Source organism: Periophthalmus magnuspinnatus, chromosome 18 (assembly GCF_009829125.3).
Source record: "Periophthalmus magnuspinnatus isolate fPerMag1 chromosome 18, fPerMag1.2.pri, whole genome shotgun sequence".
Taxonomy (NCBI): Eukaryota; Metazoa; Chordata; class Actinopteri; order Gobiiformes; family Gobiidae; genus Periophthalmus; species Periophthalmus magnuspinnatus.
The window spans coordinates 26,187,784-26,205,503 of record NC_047143.1 but is presented as its reverse complement, the minus strand read 5'-3'; the positions used below and the strand labels follow the sequence as shown (position 1 = coordinate 26,205,503).

General features: G+C 39.3%; 2 protein-coding genes across 3 annotated transcripts; both read right to left on the bottom strand.

Annotated features, from left to right (window-relative positions):
- Window positions 1–1,315: 1,315 nt before the first annotated feature.
- On the bottom strand, window positions 1,316–7,137 carry LOC117386104 (butyrophilin subfamily 2 member A2-like). 2 transcript variants are annotated; one of them, XM_055229080.1, is made up of 10 exons: window positions 7,075–7,122; window positions 6,969–7,009; window positions 6,784–6,849; window positions 6,158–6,511; window positions 5,797–6,090; window positions 5,639–5,734; window positions 5,537–5,566; window positions 5,431–5,463; window positions 5,305–5,343; window positions 1,660–4,982 (listed from the first exon to the last, which is right to left on the bottom strand). In XM_055229080.1, exons 2-10 carry the CDS (start codon window positions 6,970–6,972, stop codon window positions 4,408–4,410), a joined length of 1,491 nt encoding a protein of 496 aa, XP_055085055.1. In that variant the 5' UTR covers window positions 6,973–7,009; window positions 7,075–7,122; the 3' UTR covers window positions 1,660–4,407. The 2 variants fall into 2 exon arrangements, with proteins under 2 accessions (XP_033839304.2, XP_055085055.1); XM_033983413.2 differs by having other exon boundaries at window positions 1,316–4,982; window positions 6,969–7,137.
- Window positions 7,138–9,979: 2,842 nt separating this feature from the next.
- Window positions 9,980–15,782, bottom strand: LOC117386103 (butyrophilin subfamily 1 member A1-like). Its single transcript, XM_033983412.2, has 9 exons — window positions 15,629–15,782; window positions 15,444–15,509; window positions 14,818–15,171; window positions 14,457–14,750; window positions 14,299–14,394; window positions 14,197–14,226; window positions 14,091–14,117; window positions 13,965–14,003; window positions 9,980–13,640 (listed from the first exon to the last, which is right to left on the bottom strand). The coding sequence occupies exons 1-9, from the start codon at window positions 15,630–15,632 to the stop codon at window positions 13,066–13,068; spliced, it is 1,485 nt and encodes a 494-aa protein (XP_033839303.1). The 5' UTR covers window positions 15,633–15,782; the 3' UTR covers window positions 9,980–13,065.
- Window positions 15,783–17,720: the final 1,938 nt, after the last annotated feature.

Genomic DNA, 17,720 nt, shown 5'->3' with positions numbered 1-17,720 from the left:
TCGCTGTGACATTGTTTCGATTTCGCTTCTGCAGTGGCACAAAATTTATTTCCATCCAGTGTTGCATTAATTTTTCACCTGTTGCATTGATGCTGGTCGAGTCTGACACTGCACAAAGCTTCTCCAGCACATCCCAAAGATTCTCAATGAGGTTAAGGTCTGGACTCTGTGGAGGACGATCCATGTGTGAAAATGACGTCTCATGCTCCTGATCCACTCTGTCACAATTTGAGCCCGATGAATCCTGGCATTGTCGTCTTGGAATATGCCCAAAAATCCATTGATGGAATAACCTGGTCATTCAGTATATTCAGGTGTCAGCTGACCTCATTCTTTGAGCACAGACTGTTGCTGAATCTAGACCTGACTCGTACCTATAGGCTCTTACCTATTTGCTTAGTTAAATCCAGGTGGAGATTTTTTTTTTGGCCAGACACTGTAAATGGGCATAGCTAACTTGCTAGCCACCGTGTTCCAAATAAGAAGTGATCTTGGTGCGCTTTCAGCTCCATTGACTCTGGCTCCAATTCACTTTACATTGAAAAAGTGTGTCCTCTCTCTCTGTCACTGTTGTAGTGAGCCTCGTCATTCTGGTCTTAAAATGTTCGTATTAACCCGCTCTACATGATCCTGGGGGTTTCTGTAAATCAAGATATAAACATCAGTAACAGACGAATCAGGCGCCTTCTTTGAGGTCGAACCCACTAGTGTTAGCAACAGGTTTGATTAACAGCGTTGCTAAGCACCCACTACCTGCTAAACCAGCGGTGCGGGCAGGAACCATTACCTTCATCATCGTTGCCCTGGATTGGCTCTTTGGTTGCTATGATACTCGGGGTATAAGAAGAAATGTCTCCCTTGACTTTTTGACTGAATCTGTGGCACCACAACTGCAGCATCTTCAACCATCACTGTCCAGCAGATGGCGCCACCACACTGGGCTCTGCATGTTTGTGAGTTCCTCAAACATTTCCAGCTCGTGGGACCAGTTCTGTTTGCACCACGTTCACCAGATCTCACACCTCTGGATTTCTTTCTACGTGGCTGTGTTAAATATATCGTGCATCGAACAAACATACGAGACATCACTGAACTAAAGCAAAAGATACAGATGAGACTGAACCATCGATGAGGTTCTGCTGCAGAAATCCAGTCCCGTCTTGATGTGCTTCATGTGACTAATGGAGCTCATATAGAGGTGAATTAAATTAAGTCACTTTGGAAAGCACAAGTACAACAGAACAAGTCTGGTTAAGGTCTGATCAACTGCCTTTGTAATACATTTTTAAAGTGTAAAGAGACTTCCTGGACACTCTGTATATCATTTCTTTATTTGTTGCAACATATGTTCACATTCACAGTGTAAATACATGAAAACTTGTTATAAAGTCAGTATTGTGTAATGGTGTATATAATGTAAATGCTACCTGTACTTATTAAAATGTATGACATTATTTAATGTTTTTTCAAACTGGATTTCTGACTTTAAACCAAATGGACAAGAACATGGCAATTTTTTGTTTATTTATACAAAACAAGCAAAAAACAAACTGCAAAAACAGCACTATAAAACAAAACTATATAAAATGTATTAGAATGATGAAATGTACTTCCAGTTTTAACGACAAATGTTAATATTAAAACTAAATATCACTGACACAATAATCCTAAAGCTGGATAAACAAAGTAAAAAGAGTTGGTTTGTATCGATAATGATTCAACCAAGTTATATTTTCAAACATCTACAGCTCAAATCTCATACAACAGAAAAATAACAACTGCAGAACAAACTAAACGAGTCCACGATAAACTGACTCCCAAACATTACTATTCCATCTAATCACATATTGAACAAACCGTCGATATAATAATAATCATGACACACTTAACTACATTGTTAGTTCATCACATAAAATGAAATACATACAAAAAATACAACTTTTTTTTTTACAGGATACATTCAAAATAACTGTCTGTGACCCTTTTTCTTCTTACATCTCTGACACTAAGAGGTCGTGTGCTTGATCAAGAGTTTAACGACGTTCAAAACATCATGATCAGCCGGTGTTTAACCTTATATGTGTTAAGAAGAGGCAGCACAAATTCGTCACATTAAACTTACGTCTTACAATCCTTCAAATGAAATAAAAAATATAGATATATGTGCAATTCTGCTGACAGAGAAGACGTTGATCTTTTTGTAGGCTCCATAATTGAGAGAATTATGAGCATTTATCGATCCAAGACTTCATTCAGACTGGACTATTTAAGGTGCACTGCGTAACTTTTCTGGAGATTCACGACCTACTTGTCTCCATGGAGATGTTATTGCTTTGCCTGGAATGTTTCACGGTACGACATTAAACATATCCATCTGGAATTGGTTTATTATGGGCGTTTGTGCTGCTTAAAAATACATCGGTTCCTTCTGTGAATACGGGCGACGCTCCACAGATCTGAACTGTAACGTAGCGTCGTGCTTGTCTCCCGTGGGATGGACGGATTTCGTTTATACTGCGGAACGTTCTAGACAAAGCTGTAGCATTTCCATGTGGACAAATGTTCCACAGTGCACCTTAAAGTACGGCTGTAGTCGACTTCAGAAAACTTGTCCTGCTGATCGATTATTCGCTAAACGAGGGGGCGGGGCAAAAGTGTTTATGTATCTGACCCAAACTGCACTGACAGCACAAGACACAACAGCACCAGAGTCAAGCAAAAACAGCACGAGGAAGCAGTGCACTTACATAAAAAACAGATTAAACCATTAAATCATGAGTTTAATCTGACTTTTTACACATAAATATATTTAAAAAATCAAATCTTCAAGCTCACTCACTCACTTTTTTTTCTTTTCTCCTGTTGCCCCATAGAAAAACTTATTATATCTAAATAAAACGATTAGTCGACCAACTGCAAACTCTTATCGTTAGTATACCGTAAATTTTGGACTATAAGCCACGACTTTTTCTCCCCACGCTTTGAACCCTGCGGCCGATACAACAGTGCAGTATTTATAGAATTTTACTGGATAACAGCCACCGGGGGGCGCTCTCTAGCTGTAAATGTAAAAGTGAGACAGACGTGGGGAAAGATTATGCTCTGAAGAATTCACTAGTTTTGATTTTGAACGGTCACTTTGCGCATCATGGAAAACACACGAAGAAATGGACACGATGCAGTTTTTAAGATAAAGAAGGAAATAGAGCCACTGCACGTAAGTTTGACCATTAAAGAAGGAAATAGAGCCACTGCACGTGAGCTCGGCATCAATGAATCCAACTTGGTCAATGTAAAAAGACGACAAAAGGAAATAAAAGCAGAGGCCCCGTGTTGGTGCAGCTTTATTTCCTAAACCTGCAGGTGTGTTCATCCCGTGTTGATGTCGTGTCGGTGCCAATTTTCAAGCACAGTTTAAAAAAACCGTGTCCGTGCATCATCTTTCTGCGTAAATATCTCGCGTTACAATATGAAAACCTGTGGCTTATATTCAGGAGCGCTCTATAGTCCCAAATTTACGGTAAGTATTTTGTAGAGTGCACAGGTTTTATTCCCTGTGATCCAGAACACACACTTGTTTCATACTTTATGAACATGTGAGTCTGGTCACTGGTGAATCCCCTCGTTTTCAAATGGGCGTGATTGACAGGTGGATTAGCCAATCAGAGACATGCATGGTAAATGGTAAATGGTCAGAATTTTATATCGCGCTTTTCCATCTTGAATGCATTTAAGGAATCACTCACACATTCATACACCAGTGCACACAGACACTAGGGGCGAGGTGGGTTAAGTGTCTTGCCCAAGGACACAACAACAGTGTTCATCTGTGAGACTGGACCGTCCATATCGGAAAAAATAAAGAAAAAATATCACGGGGCTGAAGAACATGGTGGATTTCTGCAGAGTCAATGACCAAAGTCTAAACTCTCTTAATCTGAGGTGAGATAAATTTGATTTTATTTGTAAATCATAGACGACCAATGAGCTCCTTCATTTCACATGTGTCACTGGAATAAACTGATCTGATTGGACGATCAGGTTTGACGGGTTTAAGGACGTGGGACCAGACTCATATCAATCTGTATAAAAGATACAGAGAGATCTGTCTGGATTTGTGGCAACAGGTTTTCGACTACCGCACATAAAATAATAAAAGTAAAATAAGTGGCTTTCATGGTTTTACTTTTTATATAAATGTTTATGTAAAAAATCTGTCAAGATAATCCTACCCTGTGTAATCACCTCAGTTCAGGTATGTCCTAATCCTAAACATTATAACTAATCGTATCATAATAAAAAAAAGAGCCACTGGATTTAACACTTTTGATCATTAGATTAGACAATGATACCAAAACTGTACATTTTGACTTGCTGAGGGATTTTGAGGTGGATTCTGAGTTGGATTTATGTAACATTATTAGTCTCATTTTCAGAGCCTTTGTCCAGGTGTATAATCTTCATTGGCGCATTGTCCCCTTTACCTGGATTGAAAAGAGGAAACACCTCCCCTGAAAATTTGGTGCGGAAACAGCCAATGAGACTTTTATTTTGCACATTGTAGAATGTGAGTGTTTCACCGTCATAATCTAAAAACACACCAATCTTTTCAGGTTGGGCTTGAATCGGGATAAAAATCTCAGGATTTGAACCGAATTTTAAGACTCCAGCTTTATCAGGAGAAGAGGAAAGGCTCCAAAAACCATTACCAAATGTTGGAGAAAGATCACGGTCTTTGGGGATCTGTGAGTGACTTGTTACACCAATCCACCAGGACATTTTGGGGGGAATTTCTGTATTTCCAGTTACGTCCAGAGAGACTTCCCAGTAGTGCTTCCCAGAAGTGAATCCAGGTGTTCCTCTGACAGCTGTGATACAGGTGACTCTGTCTCCATCAGGAAAATGAACGTCTCCATTTTCTCTCAGTACATTCCCTTTTATTGTAACATATGTATTATCACTCTTCACAATCTCAATGTTCTCTGTGGAAAAATACAAAAACACAAAATCACAATTAGCCTTTAACAGTGTTTCCAAAATTTTTCTCCCTGTGACCCTTATTTTATCTCATTCCCTGATAAACTACAATCTTATAAGACAAAACATACTTTTTCTGGTTAACAGAGATGTTACAGAACAGTAATGGTTATAAAATACTTTACAGAGGCAACATATCATGACTTCATTAAATTCTCATAATCTATCTCCTCTTTTCTAATAATCTCTGGGGACCTGTTGAGAATCTTTGGGGACGAGCCTATAATGTTGTGTAACAATTTAACAGAATTTAAAAAGGCTGTTTACCATAATGTGTTTTAGCTGCGTCCAGATCTGATATCACAACTGCAAAAATAAAAACACATTTAAAGGCACAGTTCAAATCTCTATCCATTTGTGATCACACACACTTGAATGCTGCTTGTATCTCACCTGTGGAAAGAAGTTTCTGAGATTCGCCTGGATCTTTAAAACAGAAAAAGTAGCATTAACAAAGAATCAGAGTAAGCACTTGTAAAAGGGACATTTAGCTTCTTACCTTCAGCACTGGCAGGTTTAGAAACTGAACCTTTACCAAACATAAATCCTGATTTAGTTATTGATACACATTCAAAATTATTGTGTTTAAATGTTTGTTTACCTCTATATTTCTTGAACAAAAGAAATCCCAGTGTGGCAATAAGTGCGATTAATGTAACTGCAAATAGCACCCATCCTGCACCTGAAGACCCTGAATCTGAAAAATACCAAGATTGTGTGAGTCGGCCACGGTTTTAATAAATATATTCACTTTTCTACCTTCTTTTTTTGGAGGAATGATGTTATTCAAGTCAATTTTTCCCTGCATGAGTTTTTCTCCAGGTAAACCCACAGAACACGACAGTGCAGAGGAGCTGGGCACAATCATCCAACTGTGGACCGAAAAGAGGCCAGACGAGGCTTTTCTGTAGACCAGATCTTCAGGGGTGAGCGGCGTATTACCACTGGACCACTGCAGCTGAGGCTCGGGGTACCAGCCGTCCGACTCACAGCTCACATTGATTTGGTTGTTTTCCTTCACGACTGGTGTCAGCAAAGGTGACGCTCCAAGTTCTATAATAACATAAAATCTTTCATTTGGATCGACACTTGTATTTGTATAATATTTTTAAATACTTACGTTTCACGATGAGGTTGACACTTGCCCTGTTGTGATGCTTGTCACTGCTAACATAACACGTGTATTTTCCTTCATCCTCAACTGTGACTTTTTCCAGTATAAGGGTCACGTCTCCTTCCTTCAAACCTGTTGAGGAGGCATGCTTCTGGCCAAATGAAACTCTGCCACTGTAAGTTTGCAGAGGGACACTTGCCTTGTCCTTGTACTGCATAATGGGAGCGTCAAATTTGTCACGATGAAACCAGTAGACCTCCATGTCTTCAGCGCTCTGTTGTGGATTGACCCAGCATGGTAAAACTGCAGTCTGCGTGGTGTGGACCGACACGTTGGAATCCACAGACACCACAAAGTTTTCTGACAAAAGTGAAACAAAATAAGTGAAATCTGGTTACTTTTTTCACAGACAAAAAGTCATTAATTTCATTGCACTGACACATTTAGAACAAAAGCTTTACTTTCACTTTCACATCATCTGGGAAATTGGGGAACAAAACCTTTCTAAACCTTTTCTAACATGAGGATTAGGTTAAACTGTTCCATTTGTCTTGAGATGTGAAAGATAATCCTCTTCCCTCCAGTCTGCTCTGGGGCCCCTGTCTCACCTGTAAATGCTGAAGGTGACTCACCTGGCGCAGCGTCACTGAGCCACACACAAAGAGAAACTTTGAGCCAAAAGACGAGATATTGTGAATCTAAGAAAAAAACACATTATGTTTTATTTTTACTGCATAATTTTAAACTAGAACTTGTGCATGTCGCGCACAAAGACCAACTGTCATCACAGGCCTGTGCGCTGTTAAACGGTCCTTACCCATCCTGAGCCTGGAGCAGCTGGACTCTGCAGAGCTGGAACTACATCTTACAAACACATGTGATTGTAAAATATAACCCTATTTCTTCGCGAACTCAGATTGTACCAAATATTTGAACAACGCCCTTATGCGAAGCAGCAAGTCGGATTTAAGTTTCAGTTTTAACTTTCGTTTTCCAAAAATGGACAGAGGAGGAGCTTCAATTTTATTTTTATTTATTTATACATTTTTTGCTTTTGAATAGAGCAAATTGCGCAATGTTTTAGTTATTATTTTGCTACTCTGGTTTCATCTGTAGAAGGAGTTTTGAGTCTGTAGACGTGAAAAATAACACATTTACACTCACGTGCTCACTGTGACGTTCAAACTGTGTGCGTCAGTAGAGCGGAAGTAGTTGAGTGCACTTCAAAATAAAACTTTCAGAGCACATTACACGTTACATAAATACATTAATTACACGTTATAAAACTATACGATTAAACTAAATCTTTGTTGATGCTCAAACAATTATTTTGTGCTATAAAAACCCTCACCCGCTGTCACTGCACTGAGGAGTTTGATGTTTTATTTCGAAAGGATAACCGGAAATGTGTATAATCTGTGTCAAACATGACTGGGGAAGTCGAATAAAAGGATCGTAGTCCACTTTGTAAACTATTATATTAGGTTTTTGTTAACATGTAGTTTTATAACGTTGACATTAATAAATCAGAATCTCGGTACAAACGCAGTGTTTGCGGAACGGCGCCATCTTTTGTTTACGTCAACGGTTGAGACGTTGATCGTTTGTTTTTAAATGTTCTGTTTGGACTAGATCACTGCTCATTTTAATCTTTATCTTTATATTTTTGTTTAATTTTGCTCAAGATGTCTGAAATAGTCGATGACACCACTCCGTTGCTTAGAGATGATCACAGCAGGTCAGTCCAGTGTAAAGTACTGTTACTGTGTACTTTTACTCTAGTACAGTTTCAAATGGATACTTTTTACTTTTACCTTATTACTTTTCAGAGCAGTATCTGTACTTTCAACTTTTTTTTTTTTTTTTTTTATCATTGTTTAAGGCCTGCAAAAGCTGTGGGGTTTATTTTTATCTGATCGATTTTTTTATTTTTTTTTTTTTTATTTTTTTAGGAAAGCGAGGTGTATTGAAGCGTCCGTGGTCGGAGGCGGAGCGTTTGGCAGTAGAGACTCATTTAAAGCAGAACCTCCTTGAGCATCGAGTTCCTGCTAAAGCAGACTGTGAGCGCTGCCTCCAGCTGTGCCCGATGCTCGTGGGCAACCACCGAGACTGGAGGGCCATAAAGTTTTATGTTCACAACAGAATCCAGCTCCTCAAGAAGCAGGACAGGAGGCTGATCGCGGCCGCAGCCACTGTCTCATAGGGTAAGTGCAGAGCAGAGGTCAGGGGTGGGCAAAACTTCCAGAGAGACACGTTTGAATATGGAGAGCCAGATCTGTACTACTGCGACTACTGCTACTTTTACATTTTGGTACAATTAGTTTGGACAAAATGATTTTCACTGCAAATAGTTTACAAAGAAATTAACTAGGAATAAAAGGCCAAGTCTCCATGTTTGATTATAATAGCTGAATATGACTTTAAACTATAGACTGTTTATATACACTACCTGGCCAAAAAAAAGGTCACACACTCTGGTATTTGGTTGTTCCCTTAGCTTTGATTACGTCACATTCGCTGTGGCATTGTTTCGATTTCGCTTCTGCAGTGGCACAAAATTTATTTCCATCCAGTGTTGCATTAATTTTTCACCTGTTGCATTGATGATGGTCGAGTCTGACACTGCACAAAGCTTCTCCAGCACATCCCAAAGATTCTCAATGGGGTTAAGGTCTGGACTCTGTGGAGGATAATCCATGTGTGAAAATGACGTCTCATGCTCCTGATCCACTCTGTCACAATTTGAGCCCGATGAATCCTGGCATTGTCGTCTTGGAATATGCCCAAAAATCCATTGATGGAATAACCTGGTCATTCAGTATATTCAGGTGTCAGCTGACCTCATTCTTTGAGCACAGACTGTTGCTGAATCTAGACCTGACTCGTACCTATAGGCTCATACCTATTTGCTTAGTTAAATCCAGGTGGAGACATTTTTTTGGCCAGACACTGTAAATGGGCATAGCTAACTTGCTAGCCACCGTGTTCCAAATAAGAAGTGATCTTGGTGCGCTTTCAGCTCCATTGACTCTGGCTCCAATTCACTTTACATTGAAAAAGTGTGTCCTCTCTCTCTGTCACTGTTGCAGTGAGCCTCGTCATTCTGGTCTTAAAATGTTCGTATTAACCCGCTCTACATGATCCTGGGGGTTTCTGTAAATCAAGATATAAACATCAGTAACAGACGAATCAGGCGCCTTCTTTGAGGTCGAACCCACTAGTGTTAGCAACAGGTTTGATTAACAGCGTTGCTAAGCACCCACTACCTGCTAAACCAGCGGTGCGGGCAGGAACCATTACCTTCATCATCGTTGCCCTGGATTGGCTCTTTGGTTGCTATGATACTCGGGGTATAAGAAGAAATGTCTCCCTTGACTTTTTGACTGAATCTGTGGCACCACAACTGCAGCATCTTCAACCATCACTGTCCAGCAGATGGCGCCACCACACTGGGCTCTGCATGTTTGTGAGTTCCTCAAACATTTCCAGCTCGTGGGACCAGTTCTGTTTGCACCACGTTCACCAGATCTCACACCTCTGGATTTCTTTCTACGTGGCTGTGTTAAATATATCGTGCATCGAACAAACATACGAGACATCACTGAACTAAAGCAAAAGATACAGATGAGACTGAACCATCGATGAGGTTCTGCTGCAGAAATCCAGTCCCGTCTTGATGAGCTTCATGTGACTAATGGAGCTCATATAGAGGTGAATTAAATTAAGTCACTTTGGAAAGCACAAGTACAACAGAACAAGTCTGGATAAGGTCTGATCAACTGCCTTTGTAATACATTTTTAAAGTGTAAAGAGACTTCCTGGACACTCTGTATATCATTTCTTTATTTGTTGCAACATATGTTCACATTCACAGTGTAAATACATGAAAACTTGTTATAAAGTCAGTATTGTGTAATGGTGTATATAATGTAAATGCTACCTGTACTTATTAAAATGTATGACATTATTTAATGTTTTTTCAAACTGGATTTCTGACTTTAAACCAAATGGACAAGAACATGGCAATATTTTGTTTATTTATAGAAACAGGCAAAAAACAAACTGCAAAAACAGCACTATAAAACAAAACTATATAAAATGTATTAGAATGATGAAATGTACTTCCAGTTTTAACGACAAATGTTAATATTAAAACTAAATATCACTGACACAATAATCCTAAAGCTGGATAAAAGTAAAAAGAGTTGGTTTGTATCGATAATGATTCAACCAAGTTATATTTTCAAACATCTACAGCTCAAATCTCATACAACAGAAAAATAACAACTGCAGAACAAACTAAACGAGTCCACGATAAACTGACTCCCAAACATTACTATTCCATCTAATCACATATTGAACAAACCGTCGATATAATAATAATCATGACACACTTAACTACATTGTTAGTTCATCACATAAAATGAAATACATACAAAAAATACAACTTTTTTTTTTACAGGATACATTCAAAATAACTGTCTGTGACCCTTTTTCTTCTTACATCTCTGACACTAAGAGGTCGTGTGCTTGATCAAGAGTTTAACGACGTTCAAAACATCATGATCAGCCGGTGTTTAACCTTATATGTGTTAAGAAGAGGCAGCACAAATTCGTCACATTAAACTTACGTCTTACAATCCTTCAAATGAAATAAAAAATATAGATATATGTGCAATTCTGCTGACAGAGAAGACGTTGATCTTTTTGTAGGCTCCATAATTGAGAGAATTATGAGCATTTATCGATCCAAGACTTCATTCAGACTGGACTATTTAAGGTGCACTGCGTAACTTTTCTGGAGATTCACGACCTACTTGTCTCCATGGAGATGTTATTGCTTTGCCTGGAATGTTTCACGGTACGACATTAAACATATCCATCTGGAATTGGTTCATTACGGGCGTTTGCTGCTTAAAAATACATTGATTCCTTCTGTGAATACGGGCGACGCTCCACAGATCTGAACTGTAACGTAGCGTCGTGCTTGTCTCCGTTGGGATGGACGGATTTCGTTTATACTGCGGAACGTTCTAGACAAAGCTGTAGCATTTCCATGTGGACAAATGTTCCACAGTGCACCTTAAAGTACGGCTGTAGTCGACTTCAGAAAACTTGTCCTGCTGATCGATTATTCGCTAAACGAGGGGGCGGGGCAAATGTGTTTATGTATCTGACCCAAACTGCACTGACAGCACAAGACACAACAGCACCAGAGTCAAGCAAAAACAGCACGAGGAAGCAGTGCACTTACATAAAAAACAGATTAAACCATTAAATCATGAGTTTAATCTGACTTTTTACACATAAATATATTTAAAAAATCAAATCTTCAAGCTCACTCACTCACTTTTTTTTCTTTTCTCCTGTTGCCCCATAGAAAAACTTATTATATCTAAATAAAACGATTAGTCGACCAACTGCAAACTCTTATCGTTAGTATACCGTAAATTTTGGACTATAAGCCACGACTTTTTCTCCCCACGCTTTGAACCCTGCGGCCGATACAACAGTGCAGTATTTATAGAATTTTACTGGATAACAGCCACCGGGGGGCGCTCTCTAGCTGTAAATGTAAAAGTGAGACAGACGTGGGGAAAGATTATGCTCTGAAGAATTCACTAGTTTTGATTTTGAACGGTCACTTTGCGCATCATGGAAAACACACGAAGAAATGGACACGATGCAGTTTTTAAGATAAAGAAGGAAATAGAGCCACTGCACGTAAGTTTGACCATTAAAGAAGGAAATAGAGCCACTGCACGTGAGCTCGGCATCAATGAATCCAACTTGGTCAATGTAAAAAGACGACAAAAGGAAATAAAAGCAGAGGCCCCGTGTTGGTGCAGCTTTATTTCCTAAACCTGCAGGTGTGTTCATCCCGTGTTGATGTCGTGTCGGTGCCAATTTTCAAGCACAGTTTAAAAAAACCGTGTCCGTGCATCATCTTTCTGCGTAAATATCTCGCGTTACAATATGAAAACCTGTGGCTTATATTCAGGTGCGCTCTATAGTCCCAAATTTACGGTAAGTATTTTGTAGAGTGCACAGGTTTTATTCCCTGTGATCCAGAACACACACTTGTTTCATACTTTATGAACATGTGAGTCTGGTCACTGGTGAATCCCCTCGTTTTCAAATGGGCGTGATTGACAGGTGGATTAGCCAATCAGAGACATGCATGGTAAATGGTAAATGGTCAGAATTTTATATCGCGCTTTTCCATCTTGAATGCATTTAAGGAATCACTCACACATTCATACACCAGTGCACACAGACACTAGGGGCGAGGTGGGTTAAGTGTCTTGCCCAAGGACACAACAACAGTGTTCATCTGTGAGACTGGACCGTCCATATCGGAAAAAATAAAGAAAAAATATCACGGGGCTGAAGAACATGGTGGATTTCTGCAGAGTCAATGACCAAAGTCTAAACTCTCTTAATCTGAGGTGAGATAAATTTGATTTTATTTGTAAATCATAGACGACCAATGAGCTCCTTCATTTCACATGTGTCACTGGAATAAACTGATCTGATTGGACGATCAGGTTTGACGGGTTTAAGGACGTGGGACCAGACTCATATCAATCTGTATAAAAGATACAGAGAGATCTGTCTGGATTTGTGGCAACAGGTTTTCGACTACCGCACATAAAATAATAAAAGTAAAATAAGTGGCTTTCATGGTTTTACTTTTTATATAAATGTTTATGTAAAAAATCTGTCAAGATAATCCTACCCTGTGTAATCACCTCAGTTCAGGTATGTCCTAATCCTAAACATTATAACTAATCGTATCATAATAAAAAAAAGAGCCACTGGATTTAACACTTTTGATCATTAGATTAGACAATGATACCAAAACTGTACATTTTGACTTGCTGAGGGATTTTGAGGTGGATTCTGAGTTGGATTTATGTAACATTATTAGTCTCATTTTCAGAGCCTTTGTCCAGGTGTATAATCTTCATTGGCGCATTGTCCCCTTTACCTGGATTGAAAAGAGGAAACACCTCCCCTGAAAATTTGGTGCGGAAACAGCCAATGAGACTTTTATTTTGCACATTGTAGAATGTGAGTGTTTCACCGTCATAATCTAAAAACACACCAATCTTTTCAGGTTGGGCTTGAATCGGGATAAAAATCTCAGGATTTGAACCGAATTTTAAGACTCCAGCTTTATCAGGAGAAGAGGAAAGGCTCCAAAAACCATTACCAAATGTTGGAGAAAGATCACGGTCTTTGGGGATCTGTGAGTGACTTGTTACACCAATCCACCAGGACGTTTTGGGGGGAATTTCTGTTTTTCCAGTTACGTCCAGAGAGACTTCCCAGTAGTGCTTCCCAGAAGTGAATCCAGGTGTTCCTCTGACAGCTGTGATACAGGTGACTCTGTCTCCATCAGGAAAATGAACGTCTCCATTATCTCTCAGTACATTCCCTTTTATTGTAACATATGTATTATCACTCTTCTCAATCTCAATGTTCTCTGTGGAAAAACACAAAAACACAAAATCACATTTAGCCTTTAACAGTGTTTCCCAAACTTTTTCTCCCTGTGACCCTTATTTTATCTCATTCCCTGATAAGCTATGACCTTTTAAGACAAAACATACATTTCCTGGTTAACAGAGATGTTACAGAACAGTAATGGTTATAAAATACTTTACAGAGGCAACATATCATGACTTCATTAAAATTCTCATAATCTATCTCCTCTTTTCTGATAATCTCTGGGAATCTGCTGAGAATCTTTGGGGACGAGCCTATAATGTTGTGTAACAATTTAACAGAATTAAAAAAGGCTGTTTACCATAATGTGTTTTAGCTGTATCCAGATCTAATATCACAACTGCAAAAATAAAAACACATTTAAAGGCACAGTTCAAATCTCCATCCATTTGTGATCACACACACTTGAATGCTGCTTGTATCTCACCTGTGGAAAGAAGTTTCTCAGATTCGCCTGGATTTTCAAAACAGAAAAAGTAGCATTAACAAAGAATCAGAGTAAGCACTTGTAAAAGGGACATTTAGCTTCTTACCTTCAGCACTGGCAGGTTTAGAAACTGAACCTTTACCAAACATAAATCCTGATTTAGTTATTGATACACATTCAAAATTATTGTGTTTAAATGTTTGTTTACCTCTATATTTCTTGAACAAAAAATATCCCAGTGTGGCAATAAGTGCGATTAATGTAACTGCAAATAGGACCCATCCTGCACCTGAAGACCCTGAATCTGAAAAATACCAAGATTGTGTGAGTCGGCCACGGTTTTAATAAATATATTCACTTTTCTACCTTCTTTTTTTGGAGGAATGATGTTATTCAAGTCAATTTTTCCCTGCATGAGTTTTTCTCCAGGTAAACCCACAGAACACGACAGTGCAGAGGAGCTGGGCACAATCATCCAACTGTGGACCGAAAAGAGGCCAGACGAGGCTTTTCTGTAGACCGGAGCTTCAGGGGTGAGCGGCGTATTACCACTGGACCACTGCAGCTGAGGCTCAGGGTACCAGCCGTCCGACTCACAGCTCACATTGATTTGGTTGTTTTCCTTCACGACTGGTGTCAGCAAAGGTGACGCTCCAAGTTCTATAATAACATAAAATATTTCATTTGGATCGACACTTGTATTTGTATAATATTTTTAAATACTTACGTTTCACGATGAGGTTGACACTTGCCCTGTTGTGATGCTTGTCACTGCTAACATAACACGTGTATTTTCCTTCATCCTCAACTGTGACTTTTTCCAGTATAAGGGTCACGTCTCCTTCCTTCAAACCTGTTGAGGAGGCATGCTTCTGGCCAAATGAAACTCTGCCACTGTAAGTTTGCAGAGGGACACTTGCCTTGTCCTTGTACTGCATAATGGGAGCGTCAAATTTGTCACGATGAAACCAGTAGACCTCCATGTCTTCAGCGCTCTGTTGTGGATTGACCCAGCATGGTAAAACTGCAGTCTGCGTGGTGTGGACCGACACGTTGGAATCCACAGACACCACAAAGTTTTCTGACAAAAGTGAAACAAAATAAGTGAAATCTGGTTACTTTTTTCACAGACAAAAAGTCATTAATTTCATTGCACTGACACATTTAGAACAAAAGCTTTACTTTCACTTTCACATCATCTGGGAAATTGGGGAACAAAACCTTTCTAAACCTTTTCTAACATGAGGATTAGGTTAAACTGTTCCATTTGTCTTGAGATGTGAAAGATAATCCTCTTCCCTCCAGTCTGCTCTGGGGCCCCTGTCTCACCTGTAAATGCTGAAGGTGACTCACCTGGCGCAGCGTCACTGAGCCACACACAAAGAGAAACTTTGAGCCAAAAGACGAGATATTGTGAATCTAAGAAAAAAACACATTATGTTTTATTTTTACTGCATAATTTTAAACTAGAACTTGTGCATGTCGCGCACAAAGACCAACTGTCATCACAGGCCTGTGCGCTGTTAAACGGTCCTTACCCATCCTGAGCCTGGAGCAGCTGGACTCTGCAGAGCTGGAACTACATCTTACAAACACATGTGATTGTAAAATATAACCCTATTTCTTCGCGAACTCAGATTGTACCAAATATTTGAACAACGCCCTTATGCGAAGCAGCAAGTCGGATTTAAGTTTCAGTTTTAACTTTCGTTTTCCAAAAATGGACAGAGGAGGAGCTTCAATTTTATTTTTATTTATTTATACATTTTTTGCTTTTGAATAGAGCAAATTGCGCAATGTTTTAGTTATTATTTTGCTACTCTGGTTTCATCTGTAGAAGGAGTTTTGAGTCTGTAGACGTGAAAAATAACACATTTACACTCACGTGCTCACTGTGACGTTCAAACTGTGTGCGTCAGTAGAGCGGAAGTAGTTGAGTGCACTTCAAAATAAAACTTTCAGAGCACATTACACGTTACATAAATACATTAATTACACGTTATAAAACTATACGATTAAACTAAATCTTTGTTGATGCTCAAACAATTATTTTGTGCTATAAAAACCCTCACCCGCTGTCACTGCACTGAGGAGTTTGATGTTTTATTTCGAAAGGATAACCGGAAATGTGTATAATCTGTGTCAAACATGACTGGGGAAGTCGAATAAAAGGATCGTAGTCCACTTTGTAAACTATTATATTAGGTTTTTGTTAACATGTAGTTTTATAACGTTGACATTAATAAATCAGAATCTCGGTACAAACGCAGTGTTTGCGGAACGGCGCCATCTTTTGTTTACGTCAACGGTTGAGACGTTGATCGTTTGTTTTTAAATGTTCTGTTTGGACTAGATCACTGCTCATTTTAATCTTTATCTTTATATTTTTGTTTAATTTTGCTCAAGATGTCTGAAATAGTCGATGACACCACTCCGTTGCTTAGAGATGATCACAGCAGGTCAGTCCAGTGTAAAGTACTGTTACTGTGTACTTTTACTCTAGTACAGTTTCAAATGGATACTTTTTACTTTTACCTTATTACTTTTCAGAGCAGTATCTGTACTTTCAACTTTTTTTTTTTTTTTTTTTATCATTGTTTAAGGCCTGCAAAAGCTGTGGGGTTTATTTTTATCTGATCGATTTTTTTATTTTTTTTTTTTTTTTTTTTTTTTGGAAAGCGAGGTGTATTGAAGCGTCCGTGGTCGGAGGCGGAGCGTTTGGCAGTAGAGACTCATTTAAAGCAGAACCTCCTTGAGCATCGAGTTCCTGCTAAAGCAGACTGTGAGCGCTGCCTCCAGCTGTGCCCGATGCTCGTGGGCAACCACCGAGACTGGAGGGCCATAAAGTTTTATGTTCACAACAGAATCCAGCTCCTCAAGAAGCAGGACAGGAGGCTGATCGCGGCCGCAGCCACTGTCTCATAGGGTAAGTGCAGAGCAGAGGTCAGGGGTGGGCAAAACTTCCAGAGAGACACGTTTGAATATGGAGAGCCAGATCTGTACTACTGCGACTACTGCTACTTTTACATTTTGGTACAATTAGTTTGGACAAAATGATTTTCACTGCAAATAGTTTACAAAGAAATTAACTAGGAATAAAAGGCCAAGTCTCCATGTTTGATTATAATAGCTGAATATGACTTTAAACTATAGACTGTTTATATACACTACCTGGCCAAAAAAAAGGTCACACACTCTGGTATTTGGTTGTTCCTTTAGCTTTGATTACGTCACATTCGCTGTGGCATTGTTTCGATTTCGCTTCTGCAGTGGCACAAAATTTATTTCCATCCAGTGTTGCATTAATTTTTCACCTGTTGCATTGATGATGGTCGAGTCTGACGCTGCACAAAGCTTCTCCAGCACATCCCAAAGATTCTCAATGGGGTTAAGGTCTGCACTCTGTGGAGGATAATCCATGTGTGAAAATGACGTCTCCTGATCCACTCTGTCACAATTTGAGCCCGATGAATCCTGGCATTGTCGTCTTGGAATATGCCCCGTGTCATCAGGGAAGAAAAAATCCATTGATGGAATAGCCTGGTCATTCAGTATATTCAGGTGTCAGCTGACCTCATTCTTTGAGCACAGACTGCTGCTGAATCTAGACCTGACTCGTACCTATAGGCT